Raw genomic sequence first — 21,912 nt, forward strand, 5'->3', positions numbered from 1 at the left:
CTTCCTCTCCCCTCCTATTGTGGCCAATGTTTATCCCTAACCAATCTCTGGATGATCTGGATTTTTTTCACACTGTGACTTGGGGGATCTTGCTGTGCACCGATTGCCCACTGCGCTTCTTGCAGTACAACACTGGCTACGTTGGAAAGGTATTCATTGGCTGCTTGGGGATGCCCTGAGGAAGATCCTGTACAAGTTACTGCACTTCATGTGTTCGTTGAGGTCATGGTTTCTTTAGGGGGGGGGCCTTTGTAAGTTGGGAAGCAGTGAAACATCTACGAGCGATTCAAAGTGAATTTTTTTTAAAAATGTGATATTGAATGTTACCATTGGAAACCACGTTCGTAGGCAGCTGGCTGCATACTAGGTGATTCACTCCATGTACAAAGTAGACTGTGTAATGGTTTTGTGAAGGACACCTTCAAAAAGTCACTGCTGAAAGTGCAGTTTCCTGTGTCATAGAAAATAATCGTTACAAATGCTTTTATTTCATTAAAATCTTATTGTCTGTTGTTCCAGCCAATCACAAAATTGTCCCCTTTGATCCAGAGATCCGATGGCTTTATTCACCACCTCAGCCACGCGCACGGCAATGGAGTCTTTAACATCTCTGGGTGTAGTTTACACTTGCTGAATCTGCAAAACACGTGGCAGCAATCATATAGCAACCGTACAAAACAAACCAATGTTATAATCCCAGCCGAGCTTCCTGCTGGACAGATCCCAGGGTGGAACCTGGCTTGATTGTTCCTAATGTTTATCTTTTTGTTCAGATATGTGGAGGCAGTTCCTTATCAAAAACCCAGGGCAAAATATTACCGTCCCGGCCACCATAGGAATTGTAGCGGGCGGGACACGGGTCATGCAAAGGTCCGTTGACCTTGGGTGGGATTTTCCGTCTTGGGGCAAGCACAGCCAGAAAATCCCGCCCTCAAAGTCTGCTTGTGTACTTTTAACACAAGAATAAAACATTTATTAAAGAAGAACTATATCACATTACTCTTACACCGCAACTATATTTTATAGACATATACAGATTCATAAGGATAACACATCTTATTTCATGTTCACAGTGAGTGCACAGTCCATGTAAACCAAAAGAGAAACAATGGTCAGACATACTACAGCCAAAGTGACAGGTACCACCTAAAACAATGTCTACAGACTTCTCATCAATTCCCCCTCATGCTATGAGCCAGCTGGTCTCATGGGAACCCTGTCTTTCAAAGATCATGCTTTGGGATCTCCTCCAAACAATGTTTTCTCTTGGATGTCTTCACCAAGGATCCAGCTCCAGGATTTTAACCTCTTTCAATTATAACTTCAAATAATTTTCTAAAAAGATTATTTCGCATTGTCGATGGCAAGAGCAGCATTTATTGCCCATCCCTAATTGTCCTTGAGAAAGTGGTGGTGAGTGTCTTCTTGAACTGCTGCAGTCAATGTGGTGTAGGTACATCCACAGCGCTGTTGGGGAGGGAGCCCCAGGATTTTGACACAGCGACAGTTAAGGAATGAACGGTGATATATTTCCAAGTCAGGACGGTGAGTGACTTGGAGGGGAACCTCCAGGTGATGGTGTTCCCCTGTGTCAGCAGCCCTTGTCCTTCTAAGTGTTAGGGGTCATGGTTTTGGAAGGTGCTGTTGAAGGAGCCTTGGTGAGTTGTTGCAGTGCATCTTATAGATAGTACACACTACTGCTACTGTGCATCAATGGTGGATGTAGTGAATGTTTGTGGATGTGGTGCTAATCAGGCAGGCTGTGTGTCCTGGATGGTATCAAACTTGGTGTTGTTGCAGTTGCACTCATCCAGGCAAGTGGAGAGTATTCTAGCATATTCCTGACTTGTGCCTTGTAGACTGTGAACAGGCTTTGGAGATCAGGAGGTGAGTTACTCGCTGCAGGATTCCTAGCTTTTGATCTGCTCTTGTAGCCACAGTATTTATATGGCTAGTCCAGTTCACTCCAGTCTGATCAATGGTAATCCCCAGGATGTTGATAGTGGAGGATTCAGTGATTGTAATATCACTGAATATCAAGGGATGATGATAAGGTTTTCTTTTGTTCATGATGGTCATTGGCTGGTACTTGTATGGCACAAATGTTAGTTGCCACTTATCAGCCCAAGCCTGGATATTGTCCAAGTCCTGCTGCATGTGAACATGGACTGCTTCAGTATCTGAGGAGTCACGAATGGTACTGAACATTGTGCAATCATTGGTAAACATTGCCACTTCTGACTTTATGAAGGTGGGAAGGTCACTGATGAAGCAGCTGAAGATGATTGGCGCTTAGGACACTACCCTGAGTAACTCCTGTAGTGGGACTGCGAGGACTGTGACAGGTTAGTTAAGTACAACCTAGCCTTTTGAATTGGACTATTTTTGATTGTATCTTCTGTTTCTAGATGCTATCCTAACATTTCTTTTGCACATATATTCCAGTTTATTTCCTATCATTGTTGATAAGTCTATAATCTCCTAGTTTTGTTCCATCTCCTTTTGTTTATACAGGAACAACATTAGATGACCTCCAGTCCTTTGGCATACCCTTTTCCCGTGGAATCTTTCTATACAATAAACTATTAAACAGAATAGTCTGCCTCTTTCCCACACCACTCCTTTAGCCACACGCTGTGTTCTGTTTGCTCCTCTATCAGTTTGAACATTGAGTAATAATCGTAAAATGATTAGCTGTGAATTTCTGCTTTAGCTTGAACAGAATCTCTTTGATAATCTTACCTGTCATTGGAACACTACCCCGCTTTTTCCAGATCCTTCTCCCCCTGTTTCGGGTGCCACTTGCTCTGGCATCAGGTAGGCAACCCCTCCACTGGGACTCTCGATCCAGACTGCAAAGGATACTATTCCCAAACTGAAACCTTTCTACCTCCACCAACAGTTCCATGGGCAATATTCCGGCTCTTTCCCGACAGGCCTCCTCCTTATCCTTAGGCATTGAGTACTTCCTACCTATTGGACAGGAGCGCTGTCTGTTGGATCTCATTCACTACATGTAAGTGAACAAAGGCCAGCTCCTCCTGACCAGTGGGTTCTGGGGGAGGTGGGCACCAGATATTCAATGGTGGGGATTTCCTCCAGGCTCCGCCTGCCCCGACATTGTGAGCTTACTGGGGTGGGGAAGGCCTCAGGCAGGAAACTCACCCCTGACCCAATTATAGCTTATGAGTGGCCTCCATCAGAAGCTCAGTTCCTCCCCCTATTGGCCAGTGACCTCCAGATCTACCTCCCCTTCCAGCCAACCTGATTAGCAGGCAGGGTTCCAAGGTGATACTTCCTCTCGAGCGAGTTGTAAGGAGAGGCTGAATAGACTGGGACTTTTCTCCCTGGAGCGTAAGAGGCTGAGGGATGATTTTAGAGGTCTATAAAACAATGAGGGGCATAGACCAGATGGATAGTCAACACCTTTTCCCAAAGGTAGGGGAGCCTAAAACTAGAGGGCATAGATTTAAGGTGAAAAAGGAGAGATGTAAAAGGGTCTAGAAGAGCAATTCATCCACTCAGAGGGTGATGAGTGCCTGTTAATGTCTTGTTAGAGCATGGCCCCCACAATGCTGAAAGTTCAGGCCAGAGTTAATAGAACGTAGAACATAGAACATTACAGTGCAGTACAGGCCCTTCGGCCCTCGATGTTGCGCCGACCAGTGGAACCAATCTAATGACCCTCTAACCTAAACTATTCCAATGTTATCCATACGCCTATCCACTGACCATTCGAACGTCCTTAAAGTTGGCGAGTCCACAACTGCTGCAGGCAGGGCATTCCACACCCTTACTACCCTCTGAGTAAAGAACCTACCTCTGACATCCGTCCTATAATTACCACCCCTTAATTTAAAGCTATGTCCCCTCGTGTTAGCCATTAAGGCGGAACAAACATGGAAAAAGAACAATCCGGAAAAAAGTTGGTAAAGTAACCTTGAGTAAGGTTACTTTACCAACCTCACCTGCTTTGCGTCAAGAATGACCAAGTGATACATTGCAGACCTGGACAAACCCCTGATTTGAGTCGATTTATGGTTACCCTGGTACTTGGGTGACATCATGAACTGAGTTTCATGGGATTTTCCTGCTCTCTGTTCTTCACGGTGAGAAGGTGTCAGAAAACCTCGGGTAAAGGCTGCTCCCAACTGATTCTTTCGCCTGCCTGCAGAAATTGCAGGTGCCTTTTCCGAACCACCTGAGTGTAAGTCACACAATCTGGGGAAGGGTGGCCTGAAGTCTGGATGTTTCCCTTTAACAGCCCACTGTTAACAACAACACTTCTGTCCCGACAGCCAACAATCACCGCTGGGGTCAGCTCAGCCCCACAGAGCCCATGGGTTTAGCAGGTATCTTCCGGATGATTTCCGGAAGGTGTTTCTGACTTTCAAACCATTAACCAAGGCTCACTGTTGGAGAAGGCTGGACTTCACAATGCAATGCTCGTGGACAGTCATCGCTGCAAGGAGCAATAACTCCAAACCAGTACACACAGAGGGAGGAACAGAACATAGAACATAGAACATTTCAGCGCAGAACAGGCCCTTCGGCCCACGATGTTGCGCCGACCAGTTACAAAACAATGACCCACTAACCTAAACCAATCCCTTTTCGTCCATAAACCTATCCACGGATCTCTTAAACGCCCCCAAACTAGGCGCATTTACAACTGCAGCAGGCAGGGCATTCCAATCCCTCACCACCCTCTGGGTAAAGAACCTACCCCTGACATCCGTCCTATAACTACCCCCGCTTAATTTAAAGCCATGCCCCCTCGTGCTAGATTTCTCCATCCGAGGAAAAAGGCTATCACTATCCACCCTATCTAAACCTCTAATCATCTTATATGTTTCAATAAGATCCCCTCTTAGCCGCCTTCTTTCCAGCGAAAACAACCCCAAATCCCTCAGCCTCTCCTCCTAGGACCTCCCCTCCATACCAGGCAACATCCTGGTAAACCTCCTCTGCACCCTCTCCAAAGCCTCCACATCCTTCCTGTAATGTGGGGACCAGAACTGCACACAGTACTCCAAGTGCGGCCGCACCAGAGTTGTGTACAGTTGCAACATAACGCTGCGACTCCTAAATTCAATCCCCCTACCAATAAACGCCAAGACACCGTATGCCTTCTTAACAACCTTATCTACTTGATTCCCAACTTTCAGGGATCTATGTACACATACACCTAGATCCCTCTGCTCATCCACACTATTCAAAGTCCTCCCGTTAGCCCTATACTCGACACATCTGTTATTCCTACCAAAGTGAATTACCTCACACTTCTCCGCATTAAACTCCATCCGCCACCTCTCGGCCCAGCTCTGCAACCTGTCTAAGTCTTCCTGCAAACTATGACACCCTTCCTCACTATCTACCACACCTCCGACTTTGGTGTCATCAGCAAATTTACTAATCCACCCAACTATACCCTCATCTAGATCATTAATAAAAATTACAAACAGCAGTGGCCCCAAAACAGATCCCTGAGGCACACCACTCGTAACCGAACTCCATGATGAATATTTAGCATCAACCACCACCCTCTGTCTCCTATCCGCTAGCCAATTCCTGATCCAATTCCCTAGATCACCCCCAATCCCATACATCTGCATTTTCTGCAGAAGCCTACCATGGTGAACCTTATCAAACGCCTTACTAAAATCCATATACACCACGTCCACTGCCTTACCCCCATCCACCTCTTTGGTCACTTTCTCAAAAAACTCAATAAGGTTAGTAAGGCACGACCTACCCGCCACAAAACCATGCTGACTATCTCCAATCAATTCTTTACTCTCCAAATAACTATAAATCCTATCCCTAATAATTTTTTCTAAAACCTTGCCCACAACAGAAGTGAGACTCACCGGTCTATAATTCCCGGGGAAGTCTCTGTTCCCCTTCTTAAACAATGGGACAACATTCGCTAACCTCCAATCTTCCGGTACTATACCAGAGGCCAACGACGACCTGAAGATCAGAGCCAGAGGCTCTGCAATCACTTCTCTTGCCTCCCAGAGAATCCTGGGGTAGATCCCATCCGGACCAGGGGACTTATCTATTTTCAGACCCTCCAGAATATCCAGCACATCCTCCTTATCAACTGTAACACTGTCAATTCTACTCCCCTGCAACCCAGTGTCCTCCTCAGCGATATCCATGTCCCCCTGCGTGAACACCGAAGAGAAATATTGGTTCAATGCCTCTCCAATCTCCTCCAGTTCCACACATAACTTCCCTCTGCTGTCTATAACTGGCCCTAATCTTGCCCTAACCAACTTTCTGTTCTTGACATACCTATAGAATGCCTTAGGATTCTCCCTAACCCTATCAGCCAAAGTCTTCTCATGTCCTCTTTTAGCCCTTCTTAGCTCACTCTTCAACTCCCTCCTAGCCAATCTAAAGTTTTCTAGTGCACTACCCGAGCCCTAACGTCTCATCCGAACATAAGCCTCCTTTTTCCTTTTAACCAACGAATCAATTTTTTTGGTGCACCACGGTTCCCTAGCCCTACCAATTCCTCCTTGCCTGACAGGGATATACCTATCACGGACTCGCAGTAGCTGCTCCTTGAAAAAACTCCACATTTCGGACGTTCCCAGTCCCTGTAATCTCCTAGTCCAACCTATGCTTCCTAATTCTCTCCTAATAGCCTCATAATTACCCTTCCCCCAGCTAAAACCACTGGCCCGAGGTTCATGCCTATCCCTTTCCATCACTAAGGTGAACGTAACCGAATTGTGGTCACTATCACCAAAATGCACACCAACTTCCAAGTCTAGCACCTGGTCTGGCTCATTTCCCAGCACCAAATCCAATATAGCCTCACCTCTAGTTGGCCTATCTACATACTGAGTCAAAAAACCTTCCTGCACGCTTTGTACAAAAACTGACCCCTCTAACGAGCTAGAGCTATAACAATTCCAATCAATATTAGTAAAGTTAAAATCCCCCATAACAATTATCCTATTACTTTCACTCCTAACCAGGATTGTCTCCGCAATCCTTTCCTCAGCCTCTCTAGAACTTTTAGGAGGTCTATAAAAGACTCCCAACAGGGTGACCTCCCCTCTCCTATTTCTAATCTCCGCCCATACTACCTCAACAGACAAGTCCTCATCAAACTTCCTCTCTGACACTGTGATACAGTCCCTGACCAATAATGCTACCCCTCCCCCCCTTCTACCTCCTTCTCTACTCCGACTAAAACATAAGAAAGAGTGTGGAACACCCAGCAGGTCAGCTAGTATCCAGGGAGGGAGCAAACATGTCTCTGTTTCGGGTGTGGGCCCTTTTATCAGAACTGAAAAACTAAGAAGCAGAAGCTGAGTATTTCAACACAAACAGAAAGATGGGGGACGTACACATGCAGCACACACAAACGAGGAATTACAGCAGATAAATGGAAAGGGTTAACTTCATTTACAACTGCTTCATCAATGACCTTCCTTCCATCATAAGGTGTTCACTGAAGATAGGGAGATAGGAGCAGGAGTAGGCCATTCAGTCCATCATGTCTGTTCTGCCATTTAATACCATCATGGCTGATTGTCCACTTCAATGCCTTTTTCTCCTTAAAATCCCCTCATCGCCACACTCTGGTGCCTGTTTGGGTACACTGAGGAAGAATTTAGCATGGTCAATGCACTTAACCAGCACGTCTTTCAGACTGTGGGAAGGAACTGGAGCACCCGGAGGAAACCCATACAGATACAGGGAGAACCTACAGACTCCACACAGACAGTGACCCAAGCCGGAATTGAACCCGGATCCCTGGCACTGCAAGACAGCAGTGCTAACCACTGTGCCACCATGCCGCCCACTATCCCTACATCTTTTTATATTATTGGTATTTAGAAATCTGTCAATCGCTGCTTTAAACGTACTCAATGATCTCTGGGCTATGACTGCACAATGTTCAGCACCATTCACAGCTCATCAAGACATTTAGACAATTACATGGGTATGATGGGTATAGAGGCATATGGGCCAAATGTGGGCAATTGGGATTAGCTTAGGGGTTTCAAAAAAAAAGGGCGGCATGGAAAGTTGGGCCGAAGGGCCTGTTTCCATGCTGTAAACCTCTATGGTTCTATCAGACACAGAACCAGTTCATGTCCCTATGCAGCAAGACCTGAGTAACATTCCAGCTTTGGCCTGGCAAGTGGCAAGAATTATTCCCACCAGCCAACTGCCAGAAATGACCAGCTCCAACAAGGGAGGAACTAACTATCTTCCCTGGACATTCAATGGCATTACCATCGCTGAATCTCCCACTATCAGTATCCTGGGGGGTTACCATTAACCAGAAACTGAACTGGATTGGCCATATAAATACTGTGGCTACAAGAGCAGTAAGAAGTCTCACAACACCAGGTTAAAGTCCAACAGGTTTATTTGATAGTAAACCCACAAGTTTTCAGGGTTTGCCTCTTCGTCAGGTGAGTGGAGAGTTCCCTTTAACCTGGTGTTGTCAGACTTCTTACTGTGTTTACCCGAGTCCAACACTGGCATCTCCACATCACGGCTCCAAGAGCAGGTCAGAGGATAGGAATCCTGCGCTGAGCAACTGACCTCCTGACTCCCCAAAGCCTGTCCACCACCTACAAGGCTCGAGTCCAGAGTGTGATGGAATACTCTCCACTTGTCTGCATGGGTACAACTACAACAATACTCAAGAAGCTTGACACCTTCCAGGATAGAGCTTGATTGGCAATCCTTATACAAACATCTAGACCCTCCACCACTGACATTCAGATGTTGTGGTGAAGAAGGTGAAGTGGGGCAGGGAAGGGACAGAGGGAGAGGATGGAAGTAGTGGATGAGAGAGTGGGGGAGTGGTTGTAGAGAGCTGGAGGGAGATAAAGAACACTGGAGGAGGGTCAGGGAGCAATGCTCCCTCCAGGGTGTGTACATACGATGGTGCAGCTACTTAGAATGTCCCGTGCATTGCAATAAACAGATCACACATAGCAGAGAGAGAGAGAGAAAGAGAGTGGGCAGGATCTTATGGCCTCGTTCATCCTGAAACCGTAAAATCCCACTCATGGTCAATGGACCTTTCCATGGTCCACCCTTTGCCTGCTTCATGGCGGGTGTAAAATTCTGGCTAGTGAGAGAAAAAGAGAGAGGCAGGGAGTGGGAGAGAAGGAATCTGTTTGGAGGAGAAGCTAGGGCATGAAAAGTGTAGCTTTGGTTTGGCAGCCGGCAAGGCTAAACTGGAGGGAGGAGCACGTGTCCTGAAGTGAGAAGGATGCAAGGTGACGGGGGTCAGACAAAGCCCCAGGACTCCCGCCATAGGCTGAGAGCGCTCTGGATTCACAGGTTAAAGGATGTGGTGGGGGTGGGGGAGACACTGGGGAAAGTACCCTGCTGCTCAGTCGTTCCCAGAGGAGAGGGGAGGACGGGTTGAAGCTGATGGGACTGGAGCTCCAGTCAACCAAGTCCTATTTCCACATCACTCCCAGGCGGGGACTTTCCTCCTCGCTACCCTCTGAGGATAGACGTAGCCCCAGCTCACAGGGACCAGGTATCTGAACCCAGGCTGATAACAGCACTGGGGATCTGATGGTGCTGCAACCTTCTTAACAGTTGAGCACTTTTAGGGCGTTGGCCTTAACTTAATTCCTCACCAAAACAATGTCTGTATCCAAAAAGAGTAAAGACATCAAGCTCTGTCCAATGAACCCAACAGAAAGAATAATTCACAGAAGATGCATTGATGTTTTTTCACATGTTGTTCCAGCTCTTTCAGGCACCGCACTCCACAACTAATGTCTGCCAGAAATCACTACTGATTTATTTATTTGTTACTCCTGTGCCAGACAATAAGTTCCATCAAGTTAAGAGTTGATAAATTGAATCAGTCTCTTTTTTTAATTTTGCTTCTAGTCGTGGGGCTGGGGTGTTGGTGGGGGGAAAGTAAATGTTATTTCATTATTTTAATTCGGCAATCCTTCTTCCCCTTGGCAGGTAGCCAAGATTCTTCAACAATTATCCTTCAAATCAAAGGCACAATGACCAACAATCCCATCAACAAGAACCAATGGCTGGAATTCTCCCACTGTTCACACCATGGGGATTTTCCAGTCCAGCCAGCGGCAAACCCCCACCACAGGTTGCCCGAAGGAATGGGGTGCAAAGAACAGGAACACCCATTGACAGAGGCGGGACCAGAAGATCCCGCCATTGGAAGCTCTTCTTGGCTCAGTTGGTACGTGTTCTCAGAATTTTGTACCTTTCTCCCGACGCAAGAAGGTGGAAAAGAGAATGCCCAGGGTGCACGGGGTCCTTGATTATGCCGGCTGCTTTCCTGAGGCAGTGGGATGTGTAATCATTGGATGGGGGAGGCTGGTTCGCGTAATGCACTGGGCTTCATTCAAAACCCTTTGTAGTTTCTTGCAGTTTTGGTCAGAACAGGAGTCATACCAAACAGTGATACATCGGGAAGGGATGCTTTCTATGGTGCACCTGCAAAAAATGGTGAGAGTCATAGCAGAAATGCTGAATTTCCTTAGTCTCCTGAGAAAGGAGAGGTATTGGTGGGCTTTTTTAACCATAGCATCAGCGTGGAGGGACCTAGGACAGGTTGTTGGTGATCCGAATACCTAGAAACTTGAAGCTCTCCACTACTTCCACTTCATCACCATTGACATAGACAGAGGCATGTCCTCCACTAGTTGATGACTATCTCCTTCATTTTACTGACATTGAGAAAGAGATTATTATCACCACACCAGTTCACCAGATTCTCTATCTCATCCTAGTACTCTGTCTCTTCATTGGTTGACATCTGACCCATTTGAAAATAAAATTCTGTTAGGGGATGAGTATAACATGGCTGCTCTCAGTCAGTGCCTCGTGACAGCTGTCACCAGCAAGGCAAGGTAAGGAAGATCTTTAGTACATGACTGCATTTCAGTTATTCAGCTTGTCATCGCTGTGCTGGCTCCTCACAAGAATTCAGCTACTCTCACTCTCTCGCCTTTGTCCTGCCGTTTTTACCCTGTCCAATAATGATCTAATTCTCTTTTGATAATTGAATCTGTCTCTGCCACATTCTTAATCAGTGCAGTCCAGGTCAGAACCTTTATCTGCACAGAGAAATACAAGTTGCTTCTTTTACCAATCACCTTACATCAGAATCCTCTGGTGCTGGACCATTCCGTCAACGGGAGCAGTTTCTCTCTATCTACTCTGACCAGGCCCCTTATCATTTGGAACGCCTCCATCAAATCTCCCGTCAATCACCTTTTCTCCACGGAGAACAGTCTCTCCAAGCTGTCCACGTGACTGATGTCTCTCATTCCAGGAACCATTCTGGTAAGTTATTTCTGTAATCTTGCTAATGCTGACCTGGAGTCTAATCTTCAGAAACACCCATTGCCAATTAGTCAGGAGTATTGCAGGTTGTAGCAATGGTGTAAGGAATCATTGTGTAACCCCCTGTGTGGCTTACAACAATTCCATGAAAGAATCTGCATTTATGTAACACCGTTTATGATTTCAGTCTGTCCCGAAGACAACTATGTACTTTTTTTTATTCATGGGATGTTGGTGTTGGTGGCTAGACCCAGCTTTATTGCTGATTTCTACTTGCCATTCAGAAGGGTGATGTTGAGTTACCTTTTTGACAACTCATTGGTTTGCTAGGTCACATTGAAGGACAGTTAAGAGTTAACCCCATCACTGTGGAATGGACTTGTACAGAGGTGAGAATCGGTAATATATTACACAGAGTGTTCTTGTTTTTAATGGTGGCACACATCCAAATGTTACTTTGACTGGTGCGTGTGACAAAATTCATTCCACACACGGATGGCAAAATGAGTGGGAACATTGGTCAGGAACGGGGGAGGGACAACAATCAGACTGCAACTAAGCTCGGCAGCAATGTTATATAGAGGTTTGCTCAGAGGCAGCAACAAACCCACATTGTCACATTCAGTCAGCTACATATTGGGGTTCCTCTCCCTCTGTGCTCCTCCATCCACCATAGCAGGTTTATGTGTGTGTGTGCCCATGTGTGCAAGTGAGACTGTATGTGACAGTGCATATAGAAACATAGAACAGTACAGCACAGTACAGGCCCTGTGGCCCTCGATGCTGTGCCGAGCTATGTCCAAACCCAAGATCAAGCTATCCCACTCCCTATCATTCTGGTATATGTGTAAGAGAGACTGCATTTGTGTGTGTGAGACCATGTGTATGTATGACCATGTGTGTGTGACTGTGTATGTGTGTAACCGTGTGTGTGTGAGACCATGTGTATGTGTGACCATGTGTGTGTGAGGCTGTGTATGTGCGTGCGTGTGTGTGTGCATGTATGTATACGTGTGAGTGTGTGCATATATGTGAGTGTGTGCATATGTTTGTGTGCCTGTGAGTGTGTGCATGTGTGTATATGTACGAGTGTGAGTGTGTATGTGTGTGTGTGTGTATGTGTGAGTGCATGGATGTGTCTGAATGTGTGCGTGTGCGTGTATATGTGTGTGTGTATATGTATGAGTGTATGCATGTGTGAATATGTGTGTGTGTATGTGTGTATGCATGTGAGTGTGTGCATGTGTGTGTATGCGTGTGTATATGTGTATGTGCATGTGTGCGTATTTGTGTGTGCATATGTGTGAATATGTATCAGTGTGTGTATGTGTGTGAGTATGCACGTGTGTGTATGTATGAGTGCGTGAATGTGTGTGTATGCGTGAGTATGTGTGTGTGCATGTGTGTGAATATGTGTGTGTGTATGTGTGCGCGTATGTGTGTGAGTATGTGCATGTGTGTGTGTATGTGTGTGCATGTGTGTGAATGTGTGAGTGTATGTATGTGTGCATGTATGTGTGTATGTGCATGTGTGTGTATGTGTGTGTGAATATGTGTGAGTGTGTATGTGCGTGAGTGTGTGTATGTGAGTGAGTGTGTGTGCGTGTAGGTGTGTGTGTGTATGTGTGTGAGTGTGTGTATGTGTGCGTGTGTGTATGTGTGTGTGTATATGTGTGAATGTGTGTGTGTGTGGGTATGTGAGTGAGTGTGTGTGTGTGTAGGTGTGTGTGTGTATGTGTGAGTGTGTGTATATGTGTGTGTATGTGTGTATATGTGTGTGTATGTGTGTGTGTGTGTATATGTGTGAATGTGTGTGTGTGGGTATGTGATTGAGTGTGTGTGTGTAGGTGTGTGAGTGTGTATGTGAGTGTGTGTGTGTGTGTAGGTGTGTGAGTGAGTGTGTGTGTGTGTAGGTGTGTGAGTGTATGTGAGTGTGTGTGTGTGAGTGTGTGTGTGTGTAGGTGTGTGTGTAGGTGTGTGAGTGAGTGTGTGTGTGTGTATAGGTGTGTGAGTGTGTGTGTATATGTGTGAATGTGTGTGTGTGGGTATGTGAGTGAGTGTGTGAGTGTGTAGGTGTGTGAGTGTGTGTGTATGTGAGTGAGTGTGTGTGTGTGTGTAGGTGTGTGAGTGTGTGGAAATGTGTGAATGTGTGTGTGTGTGTGTGTGTGGGTATGTGTGATTCAGATTCAGCAGGAGTTCACTCTGCGATGTTCCGAATGGAGCCCTCCCAGATCTCTTGTTTGGCACTTCATTGGCCTTAAGTGGCTCCTGTCACTTCAATGCTTGAGTCTCCGATTTTTCTCCCTGAACTGCACGCAAACCCACCCCTGTGGAATTGGCAAGATTCATCTCCACGGGAAGCAGCAGCGATGTCAACGTGACAGCAATAAGGAAGGTGAGAGGCGAGAAGAAATCTGTCCCACAGGCCCATCAGCAGCACCACGTGAGACCTGCCCAGATCTGTCCAAAACTGCAAAGTGGTGTTTGCATTGTGCTGACATCTCACGGAAACTAAAATCAGTGGATTACATTAGCGGTGCCGAGCTGATGTCAGGGAATCCGAGGAGCTGTCATTAATTCAACATCTGTCATCACCTCAGCCTGAATACCACAGGCCTCGCAAGGTGAGTCAATAAACCATCAGCTGCATGTAAATGAGGTCGGGAAAGCTTTGTCAAATTCTGTTGACAAGCCCCAAATTCACTGACAAAGAAATGAATATTATCGGCTTTGCGACGAGCAGTCTGCCGGGCCACAGTTTGATTTGAGCTGTTTAAACAATGTCGTTCTGAATGCTTTCTCTCTAATACCTTTGGTTCAAATGTTCCGTTCCAGCCCTGTCTAATTCACCTCCAGCTTCTCACATTTTCCTGTTATTGTCACTTTGTCAGCTATTTGGCATGGAACGTGCTGGAACACAGAATGCCCCGCTCGTTCCACTTGTCCCTGCGTTCATCAGCACAAAAATGCTCCTCGTACAAAGTTTCCACCACTGCTTCCTGATCACAGCGAGGGAAAGGGGGTGGGGGGGCAGCATTTTCGGAGGCCAGAAGACAATAGGATGTTGGAGTAGAAGGAGGCCATTCAGCCCATCGAATTGACCCGCGCTGTTCAATTAAATCATGACTGATCTGATGCGATAATTCTCAACTCCACTTCCCCGCCTTATCTCCATAACTCCCAATTCCCTTATGGATTAAAAATCTCTCTATCTCAGCCTTGAACGTACTTAGCAACCCAAGCTCTGTGACCCTCTGTGGTAAATAATTCCACAGATACACTACCCGCTGAGAGGGAAATTCCCTCTGATGGAGCAGGAACCATGGTGGGTGGACCTTTGGTTTTGTGCTGCCTGTTGGCAGGACATCTTTCGGGAAGACCAGAATGGCCGCTCGCTCGTATGGCACCGAGTCAACTGAGGTCATTAAGGCTCCTCTCTCGTGCCAGCTGGAATTTTGCAAACGGTGCCATAAACAGCTGAAAACAGCCAGTTGGCGCTCAGCTAAACCTCCGTTCACTGCAGCGGGACTGGAGAATCCCAGCCACGGGCGAGGTCAGAGAATTCAGCCCATGGCTCTGCTGCCCTTGTCTTTCTAGATGGTTGTTTGGAAGGCGATGTTGAAGGGGTATTGGTAAGTTGCTGTAGATTTTGCACATTGCAGCCACAATGCACTGGTGGTGAAGACAGTAGATGGTAAAGGTGGGGATGGGGTGCCAATCAAGTGGGATGCTTTACCAGGGCTGTGTTGAGCTTCTTGGGTATGACTGAAGCTGACTTGTGCCTTGTAGACTGTGGACAGGCTTTAGGGAATCAGAAGGTGAGTTATTCACTGTAGGATTCCCAGCCTTTTACCTGCTCCTGTAGCTATAGTATTTATATGGCTAGTCCAGTTCAGTTTTTGGTCAATGGTAGCCCCCAAGATGTTGATAGTGGGGGATTCAGCAACAGTAAAGCCATTAAATGGGGAGATAGTTTGATTTACTCTTGTTGGAGATGGTCATTGCCTGGCATTTGTGTGGGATGAATGTAACTTGTCACTTGTCAGTCCAAACCTGGATATTGTCCACGTTTTACTGCATGTAGGCATGGACTGCTTCAGTGCCTGAGGAGTTGCAAATGGTGCTAAACATTGCAATCATCAGTGAACATCCCCATTTCTGACCTTATAATGGAAGGAATCATAGAATCCCTACCGTGCAGAAGGAGGCCATTTGGCCCATCGAGTCTGCATCCAGACCCTATTCCCACCCAAGGTGGCTGATGAAACAGCTGAAGATGGTTGGGATTAGTACATTACCCTGAGGAATTCCTGCAGTGATATCTCAGGTCTGAGATAACTGGTCTCCAACCACCACAACCAACCTCCTTTGTGCCAGGTATGACTCCAACCGATAGTGAGTTCTCCCACAATTCCCAGTGACTCCAGTTTTGCTCAAGCTCCTTGATGCCACACTTGCTCAATTCATCTTTTTGTCCATGTTTGGACTGAAGCTGTAATAAGCTAAGCTAATGCTCTGGGACCCAGGTTCAAATCCCACCATAGCAGATAGTGGAATTTGAATCCAATAAAAAAAATGTCTGGAATTAAGAATCTACTGATGACCATGAAAGCATTGCCAATTGTTGGAAAAAGGCATCTGGTTCAATGTCCCCTCTAGGGAAGGAAATCTGCTGTCCTTACCTGGTCTGGCCTACATGTGACTTCAGAACCACAGAAATGTGGTTGACTCTCAACTGCACTCGGGCATCTAGGGATGGGCAATAAATGCTGGCCCAGCCAGTAACGGCCATGTCCCACGAATGAATTAAAAAATTTAAATGTCTGTAGGTGAGTGGTCCTGGTGGAACCCAAACTGAGCACCAAGAAGCAGGTTATAGGTGAGTAAGTTCCACTTGCTAGCACTGTCGGTGACACCTTTCAGCTCCTTCCTGATGGGCGGGTTGGGTTTTTGCCTGCTTTGTGTGGCTATGTGCCACATGTGGCTCAGTTGGTGCCCTTTGCCTCTGAATCAGTAGTTTGGATTGAAGTCCTTCTTTGGCACAAAGGCCTAGGCTGAAACATTAGTCCGGCCCTAACCCACACACCTTTGGAGTGTGGGAGGAAACCGGAGCACCTAGAAGAAACCCACACAGAGACGGGAGAATGTGCAGACTCCACACAGACAGTGACCCAAGCTGGGAATCGAACCCAGGTCTCCGGTACTGTGAGGCAGCAATGCTAACCTCTGTGCCACCGTGCCATCCTTAAAGGCAAAGAGAAGATATGATAGGGGGTGTTTAAAATTGTAAATAAGGAAAACAGTTTCCAACGACTGAAGGGACGATAACTACAGGAGGGGATAACTAGAGGAGCAGATTGAAGGTGAGTGGCAAAAGATCTAGAGGTGAGCTGAAGAAAAACCCTTATATGCAGTGTGTGGTTAGGATCTGGAATGCACTGCCTGACAGATATAGATTCAATAGCAATGTTCAAATGGGAACTAGACAAACTACAGGGCGAAAGGAGTGAGACTAATTGGACAGCTCTTCAGAAGAGCTTGCACAGTTTTGATGGGCCAACTGGCCTTCATTTACACGTGGCAGGCAGGAAAGGGACAACCAGTCTGTATAAAGGTTATGGCAGATTAGGGAGCATAGTGAAGGTTTACCAGATTGGTTCCTGGAATGGCAGGTCTGTCGTATGAGGAGAGACTAAGCCGGTTAGGACTGTAGTCACTGGAGTTTAGAAGAATGAGTGGGGATCTCATATCAACTTGTAGAATTCTAACAGGATTAGACATTCTGAAAGAATGTTTCCAATGCTGGGGGAGTCCAGAATTAGGCATCATAGTTTGAGGACAAGGGGTGAACCTTTTAGATGTGAGGTGAGGAGAAATTTCTTCACCCAGAGGGTGATGAATGTGTGGAATTCACAACCATAGAAAGTAGTTGAGGACAAAACATCTGATTTCAAGAAGAAATTAGATGTAGCTCTTGGGGAACCAAGGGATATGGAGGGAGGGTATCAGGATATTGAATTCAATGATCAGCCATGATCGGAATGAATGGTGGAGCAGGCTCGAAGGGCTGAATGGCCTCCTCCTGCTTCTGGTTTCTATGTTAGCAGAGCGAATGAGTTTGAGTTCCACGTGTTTGCTTTCATGGCCCATTTGTTACTCGACACTTAAAGAGTTTGCAGTATGCACTCAGACTAAGTTTCACCAAGTTTATATTCACCCTCCATTGAGTTCGTCTGTTTCTTTTTAAAACTTCTTACCGTCAAGTATAAAAATACTGGCAGTTTCACAAAGTGCTAAGCACGTGGAAACCTGACTGTCAGAATTAAGTTAATTGTCACCTTCTGTTGATGCACTAGTTTAGACAAGCAGCGATCAAAGGAACTCACTGTGTCCCGAAACAGCAGCACACAGAGAGTTTGTTTTCAACGTCACTCACATCCAAGTCAGCCATTTCTTAGGGGCTTATTAATGTAATGCACTTCTCATTCCTCCAACAAGGACCAGTTAAAAATATCAGTTTTCTCCCTCAGGTGCAGTGATTCACTCAATGGTGAAACTCTCCAATTTACTGTCACTTTGGGGCTCGTATCGCTGTGGTTTGGCAGAGTTCTCCTGCCGGCTAATTGTACAGCCTAATCTTACTAAGCCACCCTGACTAGCCGCGTTGGAGGTTCCATTCCCAGCCTGCGCTGAGTTAGCTATTCACAGCCAGGGGTCCTCGCTAGGCCTGCAGGATTAGTTAGACTCCCAGCAGGGCCTAGTGACATGTGCAGCAGCCTGGCACATCCACTACTGTCTGTCCAGAGAAACCTGTCTCTGCTCAAAGAGTCATCCCATCTTAGCTCGAGTAGACCGCAGTTCTCCACAATTAAAGGAAAGAGTTGCATTTTTTGACCACTTTTCAGAATCTCAGGATGTCTCAAAGTGCTGTGCAGCCAATCACGTTCTTCAGATATAAGAACATAAGAACATAAGAAATAGGAGCAGGAGTAAGCCATCTAGCCCTTCGAGCCTGCCCCGCCATTCAATAAGATCATGGCTGATCTGTCGTGGCTCAGTTCCACATTCCCGCCCTCTCCCCATAACCCTTAATCCCCTCTCTTATCAAAAACCCATCAACCCGCATCTTAAAAATATTTAGCGAGGTAGAGCCACTGTTGTTGTAATGCAGGCAAGACTGCAGCCAAGTTGAGCATACCAAGATCCCACAAACAGCAGAGTGATGATGACCAGATGATGTTTTAGATAGAACCACAGAACCCCTACAGTGTAGAAAGAGACCATTCGGCCCATCAAGGCTGCACCGACAACAATCCCACCCTATCCCCATAACCTCACGTATTTACCCTGCTAGTCCCCTTTGACACTAAGGGGTAATTTAGCACAGCCAATCCACTTAACTTGCACATCTTTGGATTGTGGGAGGAAACTAGAGCACCTGGAGGAAACCCACGCAGATATGGGGGGAATGTGCAAACTCCACACAGTGACCCAAGCCGGAATTGAACCCAGACCCCTGGCGCAGTGAAGCAGCAGTACTAACCTTTGTGCCACCATGCCACCCCATTACACTATCAAAGGCAACGAGAGACCTTCCTGGTCTTTATTGAAATGATGCCAAGGGATCTCCTACATTCACCCAAGAGTGCAGACAGGGCCCTCCTTTTAAAATCTCATACTTAAGATGAGATCACGGATATCGGAATTGGACAGCCTCTAGCCAGGATTTTACAGCACTCTGCTGGGCTCGCTCTGACCCAACAGCACACAAAATCATCTCAGGTGCGCATCGCAAAGTCATTACGCTTGTGTGCAATATTGAGGTTGGTGAGGTATACGACAGTCGGAGCCGTGCCCGTGACAATTAAGAACTGATTAAGACCATTAGGAAGCTTATTAACACTGATTTTACGTTGCCAGAGCGAATTTGCATTCGACGCACAGCCAAAGGACAAGCAGACATTACATTTTTACCAATTTGTTATCCAAGAATGGGAGCGAGTAAAAGGCCCCGGAGCACATACACACATATTCATTTTATCTGGCGTTTTGCTGCTGTCATATTTCTGAGTCTTTCGATCACATTAGCTCTCTAAGCAGCTTCACCTCCCAATCTGTCCCAAACTCCTAACAAAATCCATCAGTCCGTACAAACACTGGCGAACAGTAACGTTGTGGGGGTGGGGAGGAGAAGCGAGGGGGGGGTGCCTGAGCTGAGGGGGTAGGGGCTCTCTTAACATCAGCCTCCTCTGAACCAGGCTGCCATTATGACCCAGTGTACAGGTACTGTAGCCAAACCCCGAAAGCTTGTGAGTTTACTATCAAATAAATTGGTTGGAATTAAACCTGGTGTTGTCAGACTTCTTGCTTTGTCATTGAGCCAGCAGTAACTGGAGATTGACCAGCTTGCTGCATCATTAAGGTCTCTTTTCATCATAAAGGATTCCCTTGTAAAAGGGAACTTCAGCTGCTGCCCTCAACTCTCCCTCACTTACACTAGCCCCCTCCTCTCCACCAGCATTAACCCCCCCCACCACCACTAACCCAGCTGTGACACCTCAGCCATGCAGTGCAGAGCTGCTGTAGAGCGGTCGCACACTTGATGTCCATCATATTGGAGCACGCGACTGTCAGGAGTTCAGTGGGTTATGGGTTCAATTCCCACATCAGAGAGTTGAGCATGTGAGCTGACAGTCCCAGCGCAGTGCTGAGAGAGTGCTGCACTGTCTGTGGCACCAGTGTTTGGGTGAGATGTTAATCTGAGTCCACATTTACCTTCTCAGATGGATGTAAAAGATCCAACGTTGCTGTCTGTGCACAAAAGTGGCTGGCTGGCACTTCTTCCCCGCTATAGCAGTGACCACACTCTGAAAGGCAGTGAGGCACTCACTGAAAACTGCTGGAGAAATGCTAATTCATTGTTATTTCTGGTGTAAGCAGATGAAGGGAAACCTCCCCCCCCCGGCAACTTTACCACCCCTTTCCCCAACTCTACCACCACCGTTTCTCCAACTCTCCCCCCACCCCGCCCCCACTGCCTCACCGACACCACAAAACTTAGTTGCATCGGGCCAGACACGGGGCTGGACCTGTGCATTTTCCCCTGGTACAGTGCACACATCGAGTTAGTGAAGGTTTGTTTCCATGTTGCAGAAGACCCCATTGGTTTTTCTGCTGAAGGTTTAACTGAAGTTACCAAAATCTTGGGGGATACCATTGGGCCTGGTGTCTAACCCCTCTCCCTTCCCACAGCGCTGACCAATCCAACAGGCACGCCCCCGCACCAGGCAAACCTTAAGCAGGTTTCACCTCCGCATCTGCTCCCATCTCATATAAATTGCTCCAAAAAGCAGCACTCTGAAAGCTAATGGCTTTTATTACCAAATAACTTTATCTTGCTGGATAAAGTGGTAAATGCGGGGTCACTTTTAACATTTAAGAAAAACTTGGATGGGTTCATGGATGAGAGGGGTGTGGAGGGATATGGTCCAGGTGCAGGTCAGTGGGACTAGGCAAAAAAATGGTTCAGCACAGACAAGAAGGGCCAAAAGGCCTGTTTCTGAGCTGTGATTTTCTATGGTTTGAAACCTGTTGGACTTTAACCTGGTGAGACTCTTTACTGTGTTTACCCCAGTCCAACGCTGGCATCTCCACATCATGCCCATCTAATGTGCCAGGCACCAGCGAAATTCAGCCCTTGGTTTTTGTGCTGGAGTTTCATTTAATGAATTGAATTCTGACTCAGGGGTGACAGTGCTACCACACTACCACAGCTAACACCGATGTTTATCTTTCGAGTTGGTGTTTATATTTACCAGCCTTTAATAAAGCTCCCTTGCCTCAGGTACTTTCCACAACAAAAGGCATTTTCCATGGGCCAGCTCTTTAGTCTGAGTCACAAGCTCCTTCCCAGGAGGGTGCCAAACTGCCTTCAGTCTGGCTCCTATCTTCAGACCTGTCTGACTTGGCTGAACCTATCCGCAGTTATACTCCCGCCAGCGCAGCTCCCAGGATGAGGGCCACACACATTGCCACCCACTCCATGGCAGGGTGCTGAGGGTTCCCATTGATTGCCTTCGCTAGGTGCCATCCTGTCATTCATGCTGGTCTCTCAGGCCAAACTGGGGTCCGCCTGTGATGCTGCCACAGTTGGGTCACCTTCTGGGCTGCCAAGTGAAGGAAGTCTGGTTGGCAAGAGGCAGAATGACCTCGAGCCCCCCCCACCCCATCCCAGCAGAGATTCATAACCTCGAGGGCATGAGGAAACAAAGGAGCTGGTGGGGAAAGGTCCTCCAGTGCAACGCAACAGGAGCAGAGGATACTTCCTGAATCATAGAATCATGGCATGGTTTACAACACAGAGAAGGCCATTTGGAGACATTTCTTCAGCCAAAGAGCCTGTGGAATTCAGTACCACAGGAAGTAGCTGATGCTAAAACATGCGTTCAAGAAGCAGCTAGGTATAGCATTTGGGGTGAATGGGATCGAAAGTTATGGAGCAAAAGCAGGATTAGGCTACTGAGTTGGACGATTAGCCATGATCATGATGAATAGCAGAGCAGGCTTGAAGGGCCAAATGGCCTCTTC

At 46.8% G+C, this 21,912-nt stretch overlaps 1 protein-coding gene across 1 annotated transcript in view; it reads right to left on the reverse strand.

The window, feature by feature from the left end:
• Positions 1–466: 466 nt before the first annotated feature.
• LOC145357203 (protein spinster homolog 3-like) overlaps positions 467–21,912 on the reverse strand; it is a 128,235-nt gene continuing 106,789 nt past the window's right edge. The window contains exon 12 of the mRNA XM_080210322.1: positions 467–636. Coding sequence (XP_080066448.1) covers positions 602–636 — 35 coding nt within the window. The 3' untranslated portion in view covers positions 467–601. The remainder of the gene's footprint in view (positions 637–21,912) is intronic.

Source organism: Carcharhinus amblyrhynchos, chromosome 23 (genome assembly GCF_965287045.1).
Source record: "Carcharhinus amblyrhynchos chromosome 23, sCarAmb.v2.hapA, whole genome shotgun sequence".
Taxonomy (NCBI): Eukaryota; Metazoa; Chordata; class Chondrichthyes; order Carcharhiniformes; family Carcharhinidae; genus Carcharhinus; species Carcharhinus amblyrhynchos.